The sequence below is a fragment of the Ovis aries genome, chromosome 1 (assembly GCF_016772045.2).
Source record: "Ovis aries strain OAR_USU_Benz2616 breed Rambouillet chromosome 1, ARS-UI_Ramb_v3.0, whole genome shotgun sequence".
Taxonomy (NCBI): Eukaryota; Metazoa; Chordata; class Mammalia; order Artiodactyla; family Bovidae; genus Ovis; species Ovis aries.
Genome location: NC_056054.1, coordinates 136,293,918 through 136,315,341, shown reverse-complemented (window position 1 = coordinate 136,315,341; position 21,424 = coordinate 136,293,918). Strand labels below are relative to the sequence as shown.

At 36.3% G+C, this 21,424-nt stretch overlaps 1 protein-coding gene across 2 annotated transcripts in view; it reads left to right on the top strand.

Annotated features, from left to right (window-relative positions):
- NCAM2 (neural cell adhesion molecule 2) overlaps positions 1 to 21,424 on the top strand; it is a 607,059-nt gene that overhangs the window by 341,445 nt on the left and 244,190 nt on the right. For both annotated transcript variants that reach the window (XM_042230005.2, XM_042230008.2), the window contains exons 2-4: positions 9,818 to 9,892; positions 13,815 to 14,021; positions 16,223 to 16,366. In XM_042230005.2, the coding sequence (XP_042085939.1) occupies positions 9,818 to 9,892; positions 13,815 to 14,021; positions 16,223 to 16,366 (426 nt within the window). The remainder of the gene's footprint in view (positions 1 to 9,817; positions 9,893 to 13,814; positions 14,022 to 16,222; positions 16,367 to 21,424) is intronic.

Sequence of the window (21,424 nt, the reverse complement as noted above, 5' to 3'; positions counted from 1 at the left end):
GATGGCTTTAATATATTGACATGAAAATTCAGTAATAAAAAGTAAATAATTAATAAGTTATAGGCATAATGCTCAAAGTGGATACAATTTAAAAATGATTTTAATGAAAAATGAGGAAATCATTTTCATTTGATTTAATCAATAATTTAAATGTTCCTTCTTTTAAATCATAAGAATAAGACTCTTTGAAAGATTATATAGTTATTAGATATCTTAGTTCTGTTAACTCCCTTGATGTGGAAAGTTAAAGTGAAAGTCGCTCAGTTGTGTCTGACTCTTTGCTACTCCATGGACTATAAAGTCCATGGATTCTCCAGGCCAGAATACTGGAGTTAGTAGCCTTTCCCTTTTCCAGGGGATCTTCCCAACGCAGGGACTGAACCCAGGTTTCCCACACTGCAGGTGGATTCTTACCAGCTGAGCCACAAGGGAAGCACAAGAATACTGGAGTGGATAGCCTATTCCTTCTCCAGTGGATCTTCCCAATCCAGGAATTGAACTGGGGTATCCTGCATTGCAGGCGGATTCTTTACCAATTGAGCTATGAGGGAAGCCCCTTGATGTGAAAGCTTGGGGAAAAAATTGCTTGCTTGAAAATGATACAAGTCATCCTTCTAAGATAAATCAGTGCCTTAAGTTATCTGTGCCTCTCTGTTAGAATTTTGAGTGAATCTAACTGTGCTTTGTGTCAGGCATGTGGGAGAGTAAATTGTCAGTTTTAAAATTTCAGCAGGTAATAAACTGGCCATTTAAATGTCACTGTTAAATATTGTATCAAATTGCAACAGGCTCTCTTGGTCCCTTGATGGATCTTAGAAATGCCAATGACTTCATTATATTTTACTTCTGTAAACTGAGAAAATTTTCTTTGAATATCTGCTATTTAATATGCATGCTTACTTAAATTGCAAATATTCACTTAAACTTTGTTATGATAACATTAATTTTTCCTAAAATGTTGTCTAGGTTCTATTTTGAGGAGTAATTTTCATTTATGATAAAAATTATTTCTCCATATTTTCCCTTCCATTAGTTCTTCTCCTGAAATTCTTTTTCATGTTGTTGATGCTTGTTTCACTGAAGTAGAAAACCTTAACATTTTTACTTTTTTTCCATTTTCAGTAATGTTCTAGTTGATCGGGAGGTAATTCTTATTTTGATTTCTTTGTTGTTGTTCCATCCTTTCCTACCTTTCTGTGTTCTTTACCAACAGTCAACGCAATATTCATCATAATATACCGTAAAGTGCTTTTCCTTGAAATTCAGTTGTCAATTATTCTATCTTCTGACTAATCTTTACTAAATGCCAATTTTGTTTCTATTTACAAATAATGACAAAAATATGTCCAGAATTTTTATCATGGCTTTTGAGATCCTCTAATGTACTTTCAAAATTATTTCTCCAATTATAATATATGACCATAATTCTACATGAGATCAACTTCATCTATATTGATATACTATTTGGAAAGACACTGATGCTTGGAAAGATTTAAGGAAAGAGGAGAAAGAGGCAACAGAAGATGAGATGGTTGGATAGCGTCTCCAACACAACGGAAATGAATTTGAACAAACTCCAGGAAATAGTGAAGGACAGGGAAGCCTGGTATGCTGCAGTCCATGGGGTGGCAAAGAGTGAGACACAACTTAGTGACTGAACAACAACAATTATTCCCTGAATACCCCTTGAACATTTTTGCCTTAACTGGAATGTCCACCAACATGTATTTCTTACTTGGAGTGGCTATCCTCTTTCTGTCCTTCTATTACAATATCTACTCCAGCTTTCCCCGCCACCCCCAGTTTTATTGTCCTATGCATCCTTCTTTACCATAAATGTCATAATGGCCATAATTGATACACATCATCTTGTTTTACCATTCTTCTTTTTATGTAGCATTTTTGCCTTACCAAATAAAGTAGAAATACTTTGACATTAGAAACTATGACATTATTTTATGTACCGAAGCATCTTAAAAGAGTGATTTTCAAAATGCATGTATTCAATAAATACTTACTGATTTTGGCAAATAATTTTTAGTTTACCCAATTCTACATTTAAGATAGTACTGCATTTCCTTATTTGAGGGTAGTTCAAAAAAGACATATTTGTCATGAATGCATTCTTCAGGCTGTGAGTATAAAATGTTTTCTTACTTTAAATGAGACTCTCATGTGAACACTGGCATTCTGACTATCCAATACCAATTTTAATACAAAATTATGATTGATTGTTAAGTAATTCTGTCATTTACTCAATAATGTTGCTTATATCAAGTGAATCAATCTATGTAACATTATACCTTTCTCAATTTCTTCAAAGGTATTACACCTATTCCCAATACATAAGAAGAGTAAAATATCCAGATTGGATTTTTCAGCATCAGTGAATGCCATTTTATTACTCAAATTCCACTCAAACCTAAACAAATATTTTAATTTCAAATATTTAGTGGTTTTTTTTTTTTTTCGAATGACATAAAGACCCTATTTCGCTATCAACTCTCATTATTTATTTATTTTTAGTGCCTAAATTGAAATACCAGAAATGAAGGTGAAGTTAACTGGATAGATATAAATATATCAATCCTGACCAGTTTTCTCTGAACACAACATTGTCATTAGAAGATTATTTCATTTTCTTCTGGCATTTAGGTGCAAAGACTCTGGGGAAGGTCATTTTGTACCATTTGTATCTTCCTCTGGGGGAGGTAACCATAGGTCAAGAATGGTCACCAAAAATGATGTTGAATATCTAGTGTCGGGGTCCAGCCCCCGCAGGATCCAGGGGAACCTGAAGGAAAAATGGCGTCAGCGGATGATTTAGAAAGAGAGAAGGAAAGATTGTTGTCGATAAGAAAATAGAAGAGAGAAAGAGGCTGATATTTCTTGGTTTACATAGAAAGCCAATAAAACTTCGAGACAAGAAGTTTGCCCTGTTCGCGGAGGCCAAAGGTGCCTTCCCAGTCTCCCGAGGGAGTGAAGACGCAGAACGTCTTCCCGTTCAGGTCTTAGAAACCCGGGCAGATAAGTGAACGCAGGGAGCCTCTATGCTCCAAGGGAGCAGTCTGAAAAAGCAAGTAAGAGAAAAAAAGAGCAAAAAAAAGAAAAACACGGGGTGACCAAGCTTCTTCAAGCAAGGCCCAATAGCTTTATTTTTAAAAGGTACTTTTATACCTTGTCTTATACATGGAGGGAAATGAAAGATGCAAAGTCATACAGAGTCAGCCCAAACATTACATCTGTTTTGTCTTTATCAAAACCAGGATTACTTCGCAAACCTTTCTCAAAAACAATATTGTGTACGTTGTCTTTTGGCCTTGAAGGCCTGTGAACATTTTATGACCCTCTTTTGATAAAGGCTGTTTAACCAAAAAACCTATTTTTCCTTGAAATGTTTTTTCTTATATGTTTAATCTATGTCAGCCTCAAAAAGTATTAAATAAGTTACATTTTTCTCGGAGCAAAGGTGTAGTGAGTTACAAGAAAGAACCAATTAGCTCAAAAGTCTGATGTGGTTAATTTTAAGGCTACACTTGTTTTTCTTATTTTCTAACTATGTTAACTAATGCACTCCCACGTGCACAGTGGATAAGAGATATGGGAACTTAGCAACAAGCATTGGCCCAATAATGAAATCCTACATTAACACTACTCTAATAACTTTTAACCCTTTGAAAGGCTCTATGTTTTAGGCTTTCTGTGCCTCTCACAGTTGGGAGGCTGTAAATAATCATATGCATAGCTGCGAGAGTCTGGATATACCTGCCAAGCAAGCTATAATGCTAACAGAGCAGTTTGATTTGAAATATTTTTCTCATGTCCAAGAGACTTATTAGCTATAGCCCTAAGTTAATTTTTTCCAGAGAAAGGTGGTCAGGAATAGCCCCCTGTTAATGTCAGAGGAGTTGGTGAAAGTCATGGAATAGTGAAACAGACAGATTCTGGTTTGGGGGTAAATGCTCCAAAGCCTAGGGAACCCCTTGAGTTCTGAAGCCTTGCTTAACAGTTCTCTTCCACATGACTTTTGTCATGGGTGGGATATCCCGTGGTGGCTCCTGGCAATCTAGAACAATGATTAAGGCATGACCTTAATTTTTAGTTCTTCAAGCTTTTTCCTAATCTGCACATGTTTTAATGTATCTGTGGGGGTCAATTAGAGTAAATCTAGCCTTTCAGGATTCCCTGGTGGTTCAGAGGTTAAAGCATCTGCCTGCAATGTGGGGGACCTGGGTTCGATCCCTGGGTCAGGAAGATCCCCTGGAGAAGGAAATGGCAACCCACTCCAGTATTCCTGCCTGGAGAATCCCATGGATGGAGGAGCCTGGTAGGCTACAGTCCATGGGGTCACAAAGAGTCGGACACGACTGAGCAACTTCACTTTCACTTTCAGCCTTTCAGAAATTTATTAAACTAGAGAATTATGTGTTGTCTTTTTATTATATACTTTTATTCCCTGATTTATAGCCAATGTGCCCAGTCACCAAAATGTCCATAAAAATATGGTCTTGATTAATGGATGAATTGATAGTTTGTATAGAATGAAAATTAACCATGTGTTTTAATATAAATTAACGAATCAATTTCAAGATTAATTACATTTTATTGCAATGAATATGTTATTTATTATACCCATTAGCAAATCTGTGTAAAATTGTTCAGAACTTTTTAAATGCCTACATGTGTTTGGCTTTTTTTTTTTTAAATTTATTTTTTTTTATTTTTTATTTTTTTTAGTTTTTAATTTTTTTAATTTTAATATCTTTAATTCTTACATGCGTTCCCAAGCATGAACCCCCCTCCCACCTCCCTCCCCATAACATCTCTCTGGGTCATCCCCATGCACCAGCCCCAAGCATGCTGCATCCTGCGTCAGACATAGACTGGCGATTCAATTCTTACATGATAGTATACATGTTAGAATGTCATTCTCCCCAATCATCCCACCCTCTCCCTCTCCCTCTGAGTCCAAAGGTCCGTTATACACATCTGTGTCTCTTTCCTGTCTTGCATACAGGGTCGTCATTGCCATCTTCCTAAATTCCATATATATGTGTTAGTATACTGTATTGGTGTTTTTCTTTCTGGCTTACTTCACTCTGTATAATCGGCTCCAGTTTCATCCATCTCATCAGAACTGATTCAAATGAATTCTTTTTTACGGCTGAGTAATACTCCATTGTGTATTGTTTGGCTTTTAAAATGGCTGCATCTTTCAAGTTTTGTCTTTTCTGTAAGCTCCAAAGATCAAACTGGAAATTGCTTAAGTAAGAATTGGCATTTCTCAAAAATTCTAATATCTTTAAACTCAATTTAAGTTGGTGAAGTGATTCGAAAATTTTACATTGTCAGTACTGTCAGTGTTCTGTACCCAGTGTAGGATAAACTCTTGGTGAAATGTATTTTCATTATTCTGCCATGCATTTATATATATTATCACTTTAGGAGAAATATAAGTGAGAGTGATGAGCTTTCCCTTCTATAAGTTTACATTTAAATATAGTAGAGAAGAGTTCCTTGATGGCTCAGTGGGTAAAGAATATGCCTGCAATGCAAGAGACACAGGAGATGAAGGTTCGATCCCAGGGTTGGGAAGATCCCCTGGAGGAGGAAATGGCAATCCACTCCAATATTCTTCCTTGGAAAATCCCATGGACAGAGGAGCCTGGCTGGCTACAATCCTTGGGGTCACAAGAGTCAGACACAACTGAGCAATTAACACACATACTCAGTTCAGTTGCTCAGTCATGTCTGACTCTGCAACCGCATGAACCGTAGCACTTCAGGCCTCCTTGTCCATCACCAACTCCTGGAGTCCACCTAAACCCATGTCCATTGAGTTGGTGATGCCATCCAAACATCTCATCCTCTGTCGTCCCCTTCTCCTCCTGCCCTCAATCTTTCCCAGCATCAGGGTCTTTTCCAATGAGTTAGCTCTTTGCATGAGGTGGCCAAAGTATTGGAGTTTCAGCTCCAACATCAGTCCTTCCAATGAACACCCAGGACTGATCTTTAGGATGGACTGGTTGGATCCCCTTACAGTCCAAGGAACTCTCAAGAATCTTCTCCAACACACATATCATTATCAACAATATACATTTCCTTCGTTTAGTGAACATGCTTCTGGATCAAAGACATTTATTTGTTGATGTTATAAATGGAACTATCTAAGAATATCTTGAAAAGTTATTGATACTTTAGTTTTATTTTGAAGATAGAATGTTGCCAGCCATGTGGAGATTAGAGAAAGGGAGATGGCAAAGGAAATAGTTTGCACAAAAGTACACTGGTGAGGAAGTGTGAGTCAGTGGGGAAATGGAGGATGGTTAATTGTAGTTGTCTACAGCTGCAAAAGTATTTAGGAACAGTTGGAAATAAACTTGGAAAAATTAGTTTTCTTTCAATTAAAATGTACACGATAACTAATTAACTGAATAAAACAAATGCACTTTGGAGATTTTTGAGTAGGCAGGTGAAATTAAACAGTTTTTGAAATGTACACTTGCAGCAACCTGAGGAAATTCTCATGGGGAGAAACATTGAAGAGATATGTCAGAAAAAGAAATACAGAATTTGATACATCACTCTCTCAGATTAGAAGACATATCTCAGGTTACAAATAAGTGAGTGCATGCATTAGGGAAACAGTGTTGGAAATAAACAAGAATGCATACAAGTAATATTTCAGAGGTTATATATCTAAGACTTTACAATTGATTGGTGATGACCAAAAATTGAATAGTCAACAGTTAGCAATTGTTGATGCAAGGGTTAAGTGTTCATTTTGAACATGGAGAATTTAAAATTAAAATATGCTATTCAACTGAATGCTTGTTGAGAATTAGAAATTGTAAGTTTCAACTACGGGAAAGCATAGACTGGAGAACCAAAGAGAAAAGGAAATTGGTGTCATGAAATAAGATGATATCTAAAAGGAGCAAGTATAAGTAGTGAAAAGAGAATAAGAAAAATTACAATTCCCTTCTTCCAATCATATCACCTTTTTTTCTATCTCTATCCATAGGTATGAGTAAACCTTTCCCAGTTTGTAAAGTCCCATGTCCAGAATTGTGGATCCCCTCAAACTCTACACATTTCTACAGATATAATTTCTTAAGAGGCCAATCTCAAATTCCTTAACTTTGTCTACAGTTTGATTCTATTGTCCTCATTGGGGATTAGTTAATTCTCCAAAGAAAAAGTCTTCTTCTGTCAATTCTCACTAGAATTGACAATGTTTATAATAGATACTCTCTTGTTCCTTCATTCGGGGCTTCCCTGGTGGCTCAGACAGTAAAGTATCCACCTCCAATGCAGGGTACCTGCATTCGAACACTGGGTCTGAAAGATCCCTTGAAGAAGGAAATGGCACTCCAGTATTCTTGCCTGGGAAATCCCAGGGACAGAGGAACCTTGCCAGCTACAGGTCATGGGATCACAGAGAGTCAGACTTGACTGAATGACTAACACACTTCCTTGGTTCTTCCAATTTTCTTCCTATTCTGATTCTTTGTTCTTCTTAACATGTTTCTCTCTGAAATATTAGACTTACTAGAACACTTTTTGAGCACCTATCATATAAGTACTCTCTGAGTGTTGATGAAATTATTAATAAAAATGGACCAAGACTGACAGGAGAGAAGAGAGCTATGTAGCCCATCCTGTTTCTCAGGTAGTTTTCCAGAAAAAGGATTCATCAATCATGTATGGGACATACAAGGAATTATTTTAAAGAGTTTAAATAACATGTATGACAAGTTTTGGCTGATAAATATTTTCTTCCTTTCTCATATTTTTGATTTCACATTTTCTTTAAACATTGTCAACATAGGTATGTTAGTTACATCCTTAGTCTAATATATTTTTTCTTAAATTTCATGGATATATTTATCCTCTAGGTTATTTCAACTAACTCATGCTCATAGTACCTTATTTCACCATGTATTTTATAATGTCATAGTGTGAATTAAGTTTGAAGAGAGGTTCATTTATGAAAATCTTCTGGAGTCGGGACTGATTATGAAGGGATTTTGTGTTTGTTTCTGCCTTGTAGCCCTGAGCCCTATATATGAAACAGCTTTATAAGTTAATTTTCAGCTTGGGGTTTCCCAAAGAACATGTATTTACAATTTCAAAATTCCAAATCTAGGATATGGTAGAACCATGGTTAACCTCTTTAAGGAGAAACATTTTTCCTTTACACAGGCCAAAAGAGCCAACTATCCTGGTCGTTTCCTTTTGCCAGTGGGCTAGTTTATTCTATACCCTTCTTAACACTAAGGGTGAATCTTATTCTGGTCCAGTGTTTGGTGATGTTCTGTAGCATCCCCTCTTCTCAGCAAGCTTGGATCCATCCTCTGCAATCTTTGAGCCTTTCAGTTACTATGATCCACAAATCCCCAATGTAGGCTTATACTCTAATTTTCAAAGTTTTCTTCATTATTATTATTATTTTTTTCCTTGAAGCACCATTACTTTCCTGAAAAGGTTCAGTTCAGTTCAGTTCAGTTCAGTTGCGTCTGACTCTGGGACCCCATGGACTGCAGCACAATAGGCTTCCCTGTCCATCACCAACTGCTGGAGTTTGTTCAAAATGTCCATCCAGTCAGTGATGCCATCCAACCATTTTATTCTCTGTCACCCCCTTCTCCTTCTGCCCTCAATCTTTCAATCTTCCCCAGCATCAGGATCTTTTTGGAGTCAGTTCTTTTTCTGAAAAGGTTAGCTATGCATTTCTGGGAGCAAAGGATGGTGGAACAGTGTTTTAGGGCATGGTCACACTGTCTTGACATATTATTATAAACATAAATCTTATAATTTATGTTAAAGCATAATTTTAATTATCTTCTGATCTTAGAATATTCAGCTTTTTTTTGTGTGTGTGTGTGTGTGTGTCGTTTCTCATTGTAGTTTTGATTTGCATTTTCCCAATGACTAATGAGGTCAAGCCCCTTTTCATGTGATTACTTGCTACCTATATCTTTTTTTTTAATTTTTATTTTGACTTTATTTTGCTTTATAATACTGTATTGGTTTTGCCATACATTGACTTGAATCAGCCATGGGTGTACATGAGTTCCCAGTCCTGAACCCCCCTCCCACTTCCCGCCCCATATCATCTCTCTGGATCATCCCTGTGCACCAGCCCCAAGCCTCCTTTATCCTGTGTCTAACGTAGACTGGCGATTCGTTTCTTACATGATAGCATACATGTTTTATTCCAAATCTGACAATAAACTTTTTGAATATCTTCTCTATTTTATTACCATTTCTCTGGTTACTTCAATTAACTTATTTATTTTGTGGGGGGAAAGAAAGGAAAAAGCTTATTCCCCTCTCTTTATTTAGTATCCCCTCTCTTCCACATGTTTGTTTTCTTTCATGGAAATATTTTAGCAGTTAGTCAAAAAGTACTTCACTTATAGTTTTAATTATTGTAATAGCAGTGTAGGGTGTACTCTTTTTAAGCAAGTTTCCAAATTTTGAGCAAAAATTTTCTCTAGCTGTTGCCCAATCTGGTAGCACACGTAAGGCCTAGCCTGTGAATATGGAACAGTTGTCTGAGTATGAATTTTCTCAAAATTTCAACAGAGCCTGAATATGTCTTCTATTTGCCCTGGTTGTAAAGTGCATAGTGATATAATGGGTATAATTTGTTAGATTGTGTTTTGTAAACTTTCATTTCTCTTTGCAGGTAATAAAAGCATGAAAGGATAAATAATTGCTGTTTAGATCATGTGATATAGACATGATGTGTTAATATTTTAGCATTCATGTCTAAAAGGAAAATTAATTTTACTCAAATATTTTCTTTCAGCTCTTCTTCAAGTGACAATTTCACTTAGCAAAGTAGAGCTTAGTGTGGGTGAATCTAAATTCTTCACATGTACAGGTATGTATTTCTACAAATATTTTCAGATAGCTTGTTTCATTCTTCAGTTAGTTATATAATATACTGAGTAATTTAATAGTTAAAATATCAGTTCTCTAGAAATAAAATTGTATATTATCATTGGACTTATAATGGTTGGAAAATTGTTAATAAGCACATTTTACATATTAAGCACTATGAATTTTATTTATTACTTTCCAGTTACTAATCTTGACTGTCAAACAAACTGTTTTGAAGATAACTTAGAAAATATAATGTATGCATGATAACTTTTAAATAAATGTAAATATTTCCCTCTAAATAGTAATATTAGAATAAATTTATATGTTATAATTGAATCATTTTGTTTAGAAATATATCATAATGCCTATGGGAAATTATATGGTTCTACTTAAGCAACAAATTTTTATTCAATATGTAAAACTCACAAATGAACACAGCTATTTAGATAGATAATACTAATTTTCATGCATAAAGGACTTCATATATAAAGTTTTAAAATATTCATGTAGTGCCAAATTGTGTTTTAATACATTTTAAAATTGTTTTCTTTCATGATTATAATTTAGCAATTATAAAACTGAATTGAATATGTATTTCTGACAAAATGCATTATAAAAGTTGTCTTGAGAATAGCATGACTTATGTAATTCACTATTGCAATTAATAAAAATATAAGCAATTATAATAAAGTATCTAAAAATCTTATCAATTCATATGAATCTCTAATAAAGGCCTTGGTTCTTCATAAATTTGCCTTCTTAAAGGTCTAAATTGATAGGTCTGTTGATACATGTTGTTGTATATTTGCAAATGGGAAAACAGAAAGTAAGGGAGAGATTGGTTCAGTATCTTTTTTTTTTTTTAATATCAACACAGCTTTGGCATAAAAATATAACTCTTTGTTTCTAAACTTTATCCATACTTTATATGCACAAATGCACACATGCACACATCCAGCTCAGCTGTATCACAAAACCACAGAAAAATGAAATTGTTTAAAAAAATGAATTTGAAAATAAAATCAAATTTTATTATATTCTTGGATTTGCATCATCTTTATGAACTTAAAAATACAATCCATTGTATTATTTTCTTGGATTTGCATTATCTTTATAATATAAATCATATGATGTATTGCTTCTATAGATAATTCATAAGTTAAATTAACAGATAATTTAAGAATATGAATTAACGTCATCCAGTGTTACTGTTTGGCTCTTAGTAGTAGGCAAACTAATAAAGCACTCTTTTTTTTCCTTTTATATAATGAAAATTAACCAAGAGCTGTACTGTTGTCCTGGAAGAAACCTTATTTACCTTAAATGCACTAGTAAAGCAAAAATCTAAAAATAAAGATGTGGGAAACCTATACAAATCAGAACACTTGTATATATTTTTCTATCACAGTGGTGATATATTGATATGATTCTAAAATTTCCTGCACTGAGACATCTAAAACTATGTCTTCAGATTGAACTAGAAGGTGCTCATGTTATGGAACTGGGTTTTTTGACTCTAGTCAATAGAAATTGGTAAGAGGCCAGATGAGAAATTCAAACAGGGCTTTATCCCGAATTCTGCTACACACTAGGATATGAAAACGAGTGACAGTTTCCTTGCTTGCTCTCTGAGGTGGGGTGAGCTGGTCCTTTAAATGGTTTGAGGGTAGGTGTGAATTTCTGGGTCACTGTAGAGAGGTAGCCTAGGTCATACACTATGCAGGTGTCATGTGTAGTGCCCTGCTTTTACTCCCTCAAAAGTAGCAGTTGGAATTTGGTCTTTATGCATCTTGTTCGCAATTTGCTGCAACTGCACGTGCTTGTAGTTACTTTTAGTCCCTTATAGTTTCTTTGTATTCTGTTACTCTAGGAGACATTTTTTCAGGTGCAAGCATTTCAGTGAAAGGGTCCCAGGTCCCAAGACTCAGCAGAGCTCAGTCATATCCTCACAGAAATGAGCACAAATGTGTCACATGTATGAATTTTTATGTTACCTTTTCAGGAAAAGAAATTTAGTTCTATTTATTAATTTTCCCACTAGCCCAGTATTATCAGCAATATAACATGGACATTTTTATTGGGAATCACTATTTATTGGATTTGCCAAAAAAAGAAAGAATTATGATTGTACTATGAAAATCCAGAATAAACTCTCCATGATAATGATTTTTTCCATATCATTAAGAATTAAAATGTTCAAAATATTTCACAGAAATATCCTATATAATTCACTGTATAAAATGAGGATTTTGTATTTCTCAAATTTAAAGAAATACCCATTTAAATGATTCCTTTGTCAATTCATGATGGAAGAAGAGGGAATTAAAGCAAGTACCTCCCCCAAATGAGTTACCCTGTAACTACTATGGTTTTATGGTTCTATTTAGAAAAACTGAATATAACATAACTAAGATTATTCAAAATTTAACTAAACTTCTTTCATACTTTTTTCTTCATCATATCCAATTTGATATAGGAAGAAAGATAATTTGTTTCTAAAGCCATTTTTTGGGGAAAAAGAGAATGAGAGGGAACAATTTTCTTCAAAAAGTTCCCAAAAGATGTTAGTTAACTTTATGCATTTTTCCCCAATACTTTTGAGTTAATAGTGCATGCTGCTTCCACAAATTATCTCACAAGCAATTAGGTGAAATACATCCTTTTGGTGTCTAAAAGTAAACATGGGAAGCTTCAGCTTTTATGAAGAGGATAATAACCTAGATTCTGAATTGGAAAACTTAAATAAATGTTTACCCTGTAATGATTTGGCTGTAATTGCCTACCACCATAAGTATCGTTTCAATACATTCTAATTATCATATGATTAAATGGTTAGCAGTTTTAGAATCAACTGATGAAATTACTCATTTCAGTTGGGAAAAGAGAAGATTAGAGATTCATTTGAAAAATAGTCATTGGCCTTATCTATACAAGTTTAACAACTTGAGAGATTAATTCAAAATTCTGTTAACAAAAGCCAAAGTTTATTTTATAGAAGATTTACATTTTTATGAGCTCTGCTGTATGGTGGGGAGAGTGCTATTTCCTGACTCTATCAGAAAGAATTGAGCAGATGAAAGCATGTTCATAATCGTGTTTCAATTTAGATTATGTCTACTGGAGATGGCTCAGTGGGTAAACAATCTGCCTGCCAATGCAGGAGACACAAGAGATGCAGGTTCAGTTACTGGGTTGGGAAGGACCCCTGGAGAAGGAAATGACAACACACTCCATTATTCTTGCCCGGGAAATACCACAAACAGAGGAGCCTGGTGGGCTACAGTCCATGGGGTCTTAAAGAGTCAGATGCAAACAGGCACACACATGTCTATCAAATGAACTGTTATTTGGACTCAGTTGCCAAGCCAGTTTCAGTACTTGTTATGATAATAATAATCCATAGATCATTGTGGTAAAGTTTACACTATGTAAGTGCTAAGTAGCTTCAGTAGTGTCCAACTGTTTACAACCCTATGGGCTGTAGCTCGCCATGCTTCTCTGTCCATAGGATTCTCTAGGCAAGAATACTGGAGTGGGTTGCCATGCCCTTCTCCAGGGAATCTTCCTGATCCAGTCACTGAACCTTGACTCCTCCATTGCAGGTAGATTCTTTAGCACTGAGCCATCTGGGAAGCCCCAAATTTACTCTTATCATAGCTTAAATACCATACTGGAAAACCCATTTCCTATGGGTTTTGCTTACTCAGACGAGATTTAATTCTCAGTGTTGGATAAATAAGGATGAACATGTGTGCTAGCATTTGTGTTTACTTTCAATTTTGTAAGATTTTCAGATTTTGAGTCTTCTGTTTACATTTTTTTTCTACATTGTTAAAGTTGTTACATAATAGTAAATGCCAATATCAAAACAAACACTTGAAACATATTTTCAAGCATTTCTTTTCTATGGCTCTCTGCAGCAATTGGTGAACCTGAAAGTATAGATTGGTATAATCCTCAAGGGGAGAAGATAATTTCAACACAGAGGGTATCAGTGCAAAAGGAAGGTATTAGATCAAGATTAACCATCTACAATGCAAATATAGAAGATGCAGGGATATATCGTTGCCAAGCAACAGATGCCAAAGGACAGACACAAGAAGCTACAGTCGTTTTGGAAATTTACCGTAAGTCATGTATTTATGTTTTATTGATTGAAATTATAAATTATTATAAAAATTCAAATTGAAATACACTTAACAATAGAAGCTAGTACCCATTGAGAACTAACTTTGTGCTGGACAATGTAATAATAAGACTTTTACAGATATCAGCTTATTTATATTTTACCATAGTACATCTCTAAAATAAGATAGATAAAATGTTGCAGTGGATTATAAATATATAGATGGAGCCAATTCTATTGGGTAAATAATAGAGATGAAAAAGTTTTAGTTTTCCGATTCCATTAACAATCTGTTAGGTAATAGACAACAGTTTATTTAGTGTTACAGAACTTATTTGGAATGCTTTTTTCACTTTAAAAGCTCATGACTAGAGAAAATATCCTGTGTGATAGCAGTGACCAGTCTAGAATGAGAACTGGGGAAGGATCAGTTGATAGACTTTAGACAGAGAAAAAGTTGAAAACTCATATAAATAAGAATAATTTCCCACCAGATTCTTAGCTCCAGGTGTTTTCATTAACAAGGTTTTCTACACTTACACCTCATTTTATGACTTGAAATTGATTAATTCCTCATTCCTATTTTTAGGAATCCTTAAAAAAACTGAAGATCATTGATTCCCTGGTTTTGAAACCAGGTTCCATCACTTATTTCTGTGGTCCTGAGCAATTGGATACCCTCTCTGTTTTCAATTTCCATTTATAAAATGGGTATAATAGTAGTACTTACATCATACATAGAGTTGCTTTGAGGACTACATTAATTCATGCACAATGTGCCTAGAATATTACCGTGCAATTAATTTGTGGTAGTTAGCGTTTATACCAGTGAAAAACTATAAAAGTTTTACAATGCTAGTGCATAAGTTATGTCTTCTTTACAGCTGTGTTGAACAAAGAGCCAAAAGAGTGCCAGAGCAATACTTCCTCTTAAGATGACAACAATCTATTGGAACATTGTTGTCGTTTGTCCTGATTTGACCTTTTTTCCTCCCTCCTCTTAGCTTCTAAACTCCTCAGAGAAGGATGTTTTACTTCTTTATATGCCCATTTGCTGTAGTAATTTCATAAATTACAAAAAACTAAATGGAAAACATAATTTCATAGACTAGTATCTGGAAAGAAGGGTCATTTGAAATGATACAAAGGAAAATTCCTGGTGTTTTATTTGTAAAGGTAATTTTTTTTTCTTAGCAAGAACAGTGAATTACCTTTGTGAAAATTTCTTATTAAGCATAAATATCCACATCCATGCCTTCATTTGATACACTTATGGATGTCTACTATATGGCAAACAATATTCTAATTCTTAAAGACTCATTAGTGACTAAAACAGAAAATGTCACTGCCCACTTGGTGCTAACATTTTAGTAGGTAGAAACCGAAGACAAAAAGGAAGCTAAAACTAATGTATAAATGCTAGATATATATGCTATAGAATCCTATTTTGTATGTGGAGACTGGGCAAAAAATTTGTTGGAATTTAAGAGAGTGCAAATGCCCAAGAGTGAGAACAAATCTGGAGGGTTCAAGGAACTCCCTGGAGTAGAGATTAGGAGGAGAGAAGAAAAATCAGGATCAAAAATTATGAGGTATAATCGGCTCCAGTTTCATCCATCTCATCAGAACTGATTCAAATGAATTATTTTTAACGGCTGAGTAATACTCCATTGTGTATATGTACCACGGCTTTCTTATCCATTCATCTGCTGATGGACATCTAGGTTGTTTTCATGTCCTGGCTATTATAAACCAGAGAGATGTTATGGGGAGGGAGGTGGGAGGGGGGTTCATGTTTGGGAATGCATGTAAGAATCAAAGATTTTAAAATTAAAAAAATAAAAAAAATTATATGCAAAAAAAATAATAAAAGAGAATACCACTGAACTATGCCCTTAAGAAGGGTTAAGATGGTAAATTTTATATTGTATATATTTATCATAATAAAATTATTTTAAAAAAAATTATGAGGTAGACTCCAATTCATACAGGACCTTGTATAGCAATATAAAGACTTTGGACTTTATTCTCAGTGAGGTGGGAATTTATCGGGTAGGAGAATCAGATGGTCTGGTAAAATTTTAAGTGATCTAAATTTACCTAATTATTTTATCACAGCATCCATAAACAAGGATTCTGAAATATGTTATTGAGGGGAATGAGCAATAATACTTCTTTGGTTTATTTTACTTTCTTATACAGAAAAACTCACTTTCAGAGAAGTGGTATCTCCTCAAGAGTTCAAACAAGGGGAGAATGCAGAAGTAGTTTGCCGAGTCAGCAGCTCACCCGCACCTGTCGTCAGCTGGTTATATCATAATGAGGAAGTCACCGCTATATCCGACAGTTAGTATTTTGGTAACTCCCTAAGTTATATGTTCTAACAATATTGCAATTTTTTTAAAGAAGACTGAATCTGCTTGAGTAAACATAGCAATTGGATTGACCCTAAGTATCAAACAACTGTTTAGGGAACATCAGAGCTCTAAACTAGGGGTTGGCAAACTATGGCCCTAGGCTCAATTCAACCCCTCTGCTGTTTTATTAAGGTGTTATGGAGGTGCAGCCAAACCCAATCATTACATATGGTCTATGGCTACTTTGGTACAAAGTTGAACAACTGTGACACAGATGGCTTGGCCCACAATAGTTACTTTCTGGAGATGACAGAAAAAGTTTCCTGACCCCTGCTCTAGTCAAGAAAAATTTATATATAAACAGTTCAAGAATGTGAAATTGATAGTCACTCAGTTGTGTCCAACTATTTGTGACCCATGGACTTTAGTCTGCCAGGCTTCTCCATCCATGGATTTCTCCAGGCAAGAATACGAGATAGTGGGTTGCCATTCCCTGAGTGAGGATCTTCCTCAATCGAACAGGGATCTCCTGCATTGCAGGCAGATTCCTTTCCATCTGAGCACCAGGAAAGCCCAAGTTCAAAGATACTGAATAAATAAAGGAATCTATCCTGATCTATTAAAATTATATATTTTATAATTCAGACTTGATCCCACAGGCTAATTATATGTAAGCTGAAAATATATCTAAATGGGTCCTATTAGTTTTTCTGGCACTGTTCTTTCAAAGACACCTACATATTCTAAATATTATGGTAAGATACATGTGGATAATTGTAAGAAAAGTACATTCATTCCAATTGTCTTCATGATTATGATTCAGACTGAGCTAAAATTCCAGAATAATATGACATCTGGAATTGAATGCATAATTTGCTTACATTATGCTATTTTACCATTGTGAATTGGGAGTATTTTCAATTTAGAATATTTTTCATTGCACCTGCATTGCAGAGAGGTACAAAATAATTGAATCTTTTAAAATATTCAGTACTTTCTATCTTGGATGTCTTTGTTTTATGATTCTAAGGAATGAAACTTCTACAGCATAAAGGAGAGAAAGTAGATAGTTTCTGGTTTTGAATATGTACAGAGAATATTTCATGATTACTATTGTCAATTTATTTTTTAATTTTAGAGAATTTTTATGGGTGTGCCATTTTCACTGCTTGTTAGTTACTGACTAAAACTTTTTTCTATTGTCATAAGTCAATTAGACATATGTTTATTTTCAGATAACTGCTTTCAGCTCAGTTTAGTTCAGTTCAGTTCAGTGGCTCAGTCGTGTCCGACTCTTTGCGACCCCATGAATTGCAGCACACCAGGCCTCCCTGTCCACCACCAACTCCCAGAGGTCACACAGACTCGCGTCCCTCCAGTCAGTGATGCCATCCAGCCATCTCATCCTCGGTCGTCCCCTTCTTCTCCTGCCCCCAATCCCTTCCAGCATCAAAATCTTTTCCAATGAGTCAACTCTTTGCATGAGGTGGCCAAAGTACTGGAGTTTCAGCTTTAGCATCATTCCTTCCAAAGAAATGCCAGGGTTGATCTCCTTCCGAATGGACTGGTTGGATCTCCTAGCAGGCGAAGGGACTCTCAAGACTCTTCTCCAGAACCACAGTTCAAAAGCATCAATTCTTTGGTGCTCAGCCTTCCTCACAGTCCAACTCTGAACATCCATACATGACCACAGGAAAAACCATAGCCTTGACTAGACGGACATTAGTTGACAAAGTAATGTCTCTGCTTTTGAATATGCTATCTAGGTTGGTCATAACTTTTCTTCCAAGGAGTAAGTGTCTTTTAATTTCATGGCTGCAGTCACCATCCGCAGTGATTTTGGAGCCCCCCAAAATAAAATCTGACACTGTTTCCACTGTTTCTCCATCTATTTCCCATGAAGTGATGGGACCGGATGCCATGATATTCGTTTTCTGAATGTTGAGCTTTAAGCCAACTTTTTCACTCTCCTCTTTCACTTTCATCAAGAGGCTTTTTAGTTCCTCTTCACTTTCTGCCATTAGGGTGGTGTCATCTGCATATCTGAGGTTATTGATATTTCTCCCAGCAATCTTGATTCCAGCTTGCAATTCCCCCAGTCCAGCATTTCTCATGATGTACTCTGCATATAAGTTAAATAAGCAGGGTGACAATATACAGCCTTGACGTACTCCTTTTCCTATTTGGAACCAGTCTGTTGTTTCATGTCCAGTTCTAACTGTTGCTTCCTGACCTGCATACAGATTTCTCAAGAGGCAGGTCAGCTGGTCTGGTATTCCCATCTCTTGAAGAATTTTCCACAGTTTCTTGTGATCCACACAGTCAAAGGCTTTGGCATAGTCAATAAAGCAGAAATAGATGTTTTTTCTGGAACTCTCTTGCCTTTTCCATGATCCAGAGGATGTTGGCAATTTGATCTCTGGTTCCTCTGCCTTTTCTAAAACCAGCTTGAACATCAGGAAGTTCACAGTTCACATATTGCTGAATCCTAGCTTGGAGAATTTTGAGCATTAATTTACTAGCATGTGAGATGAGTGCAATTGTGCATTCTTTTGAGCATTCTTTGGCATTGCCTTTCTTTGGGATTGGAATGAAAACTGACCTTTTCCAGTCCTGTGGCCACTGCTGAGTTTTCCAAATTTGCTGGCATATTGAGTGCAGCACTTTCACAGCATCATCTTTCAGGATTTGAAACAGCTCAACTGGAATTCCATCACCTCCACTAGCTTTGTTCGTAGTGATGCTTTCTAAGGCCCACTTGACTTCACATTCCAAGATGTCTGGCAAAGCAGACACCATCGTGATCACACCATCGTGATTATTCGGGTCATGAAGATCCTTTTTGTACAGTTCTTCTGTGTATTCTTGCCGTCTCTTCTTAATATCTTCTGCTTCTATTAGGTCCATACCATTTCTGTCCTTTATCAAGCCCATCTTTGCATGAAATGTTTCCTTTGATATCTCTAATTTTCTTGAAGAGATCTCTAGTCTTTCCCATACTGTTGTTTTCCTCTATTTCTTTGCATTGATTGCTGAAGAAGGCTTTCTTATCCCTTACTGTTATTCTTTGGAACTCTGCATTCAGATGTTTATATCTTTCCTTTTCTCTTTGGCTTTTCACTTCTCTTCTTTTCACAGCTATTTGTAAGGCTTCCCCACACAGCCATTTTGCTTTTTTGCCTTTCTTTTCCATGGAGATGGTCTTGATCCCTGTCTCCTGTACAGTGTCACTAACCTCATTCCAAAGTTCATCAGGCACTCTATCTATCAGATCTTCCCTTAAATCTATTTCCCACTTCCACTGTATAATCATAAGGGATTTGATTTAGGTCATACTTGAATGGTCTAGCGGCTTTCCCTGCTTCCTTCAATTTCAGTCTGAATTTGGTAATAAGGAGTTCATGATCTGAGCCACAGTCAGCTCCTGGTCTTGTTTTTGTTGACTATATAGAGCTTCTTCATCTTTGGCTGCAGAGAATATAATCAATCTGATTTCAGTGTTGACCATCTGATGATGTCCATGTGTAGAGTCTTCTCTCGTGTTGTTGGAAGAGGGTGTTTGCTATGACCACTGCATTATCTTGACAAAACTCTGTTAGTCTTTGCCCTGCTTCATTCCACATTCCAAGACCAAATTTGCCTGTTACTCCAGGTGTTTCTTGACTTCCTACTTTTGCATTCCTGTCCCCTATAATGAACAGGACATCTTCTGTGGGTGTTAGTTATACAAGGTCTTGTAGGTCTTCATAGAACCATTCAACTTCAGCTTCTTCAGTGTTACTGGTTGGGGCATAGACTTGGATAACTGTGATATTGAATGGTTTGCCTTGGAAACAAACAGAGATCATTCTGTCGTTTTTGAGATTGCATCCAAGTACTGCATTTCGGACTCTTGTTGACCATGATGGCTACTCCATTTCTTCTGAGGGATTCCTGCCTGCAGTAGTAGATATAATGGTCATCTGAGTTAAATTCACCCATTCCAGTCCATTTTAGTTCGGTGATTCCTAGAATGTCGACGTTCACTCTTGCCATGTCCTGTTTGACCACTTCCAATTTGCTTCCAGGTTCCTATGCAATATTGCTCTTTACAGTATCGGACCTTGCTTCTATCGCCAGTCACATCCACAGCTGGGTATTGTTTTTGCTTTGGCTCTATCCCTTCATTCTTTCTGGATTTATTTCTCCACTGACCTCCAGTAGCATACTGGGCACCTACTGACCTGGGGAGTATCTCTTTCAGTATCCTATCATTTTGCCTTTTCATACTGTTCATGCAATTCTCAAGGCAAGAACACTGAAGTGGTTTGCCATTCCCTTCTCCAGTGGACCACATTCTATCAGACTTCTCCACCATGACCCGCCTGTCTTGGGTTGCCCCTCGGGCATGGCTTAGTCTCATTGAGTTAGACAAGGCTGTGGTCCTAGTGTGATTAGATTGACTAGATTTCTGTGAGTATGGTTTCAGTGTGCCTGCTCTCTGATGCCCTCTTGCAACACCTACCATTTTACTTGGGTTTCTCTTTTTTGGCCATGGGGTATCTCTTCACAGCTGCTCCAGCAAAGCACAGCCACCGCTCCTTACCTTGGATGAAGGGCACCTCCTCCCGCCGCCCTTCCTGACCTTCAGCATGGGATGGCTCCTCTAGGCCCTCCCACGCCCTGCAGTCACCACTCCTTGGGCATGGGGTTGCTCCTCCCGGTCGCCTCCCTGACCTTGGGCACTGCCCCCAGCCTCGGACTAAGGGTGGCTCCTCCTGGCCGCTCTCCCTGGCCTAGGGCGTGAGGTATCTCCCCCCGGCCATCACCTCTGACCTCAGACTGCTTTAGATTTTACTAATGAAATTGCATGAGTAAACTCTATATTTTCTGCTTTTTTTCCCCCTCAATAATAAAGAAAGTAATACTTTTATAGCAGTTAAATGACATTGTCTAAACATTTTCAGATTAGTTAACCTTAGGCTTCAAGTATACATATTTATATGGTACATTTTAATTATAAAAGGTTTTGAAAATGAGTTTTGTTTTTTTTTTAATACACATAAGG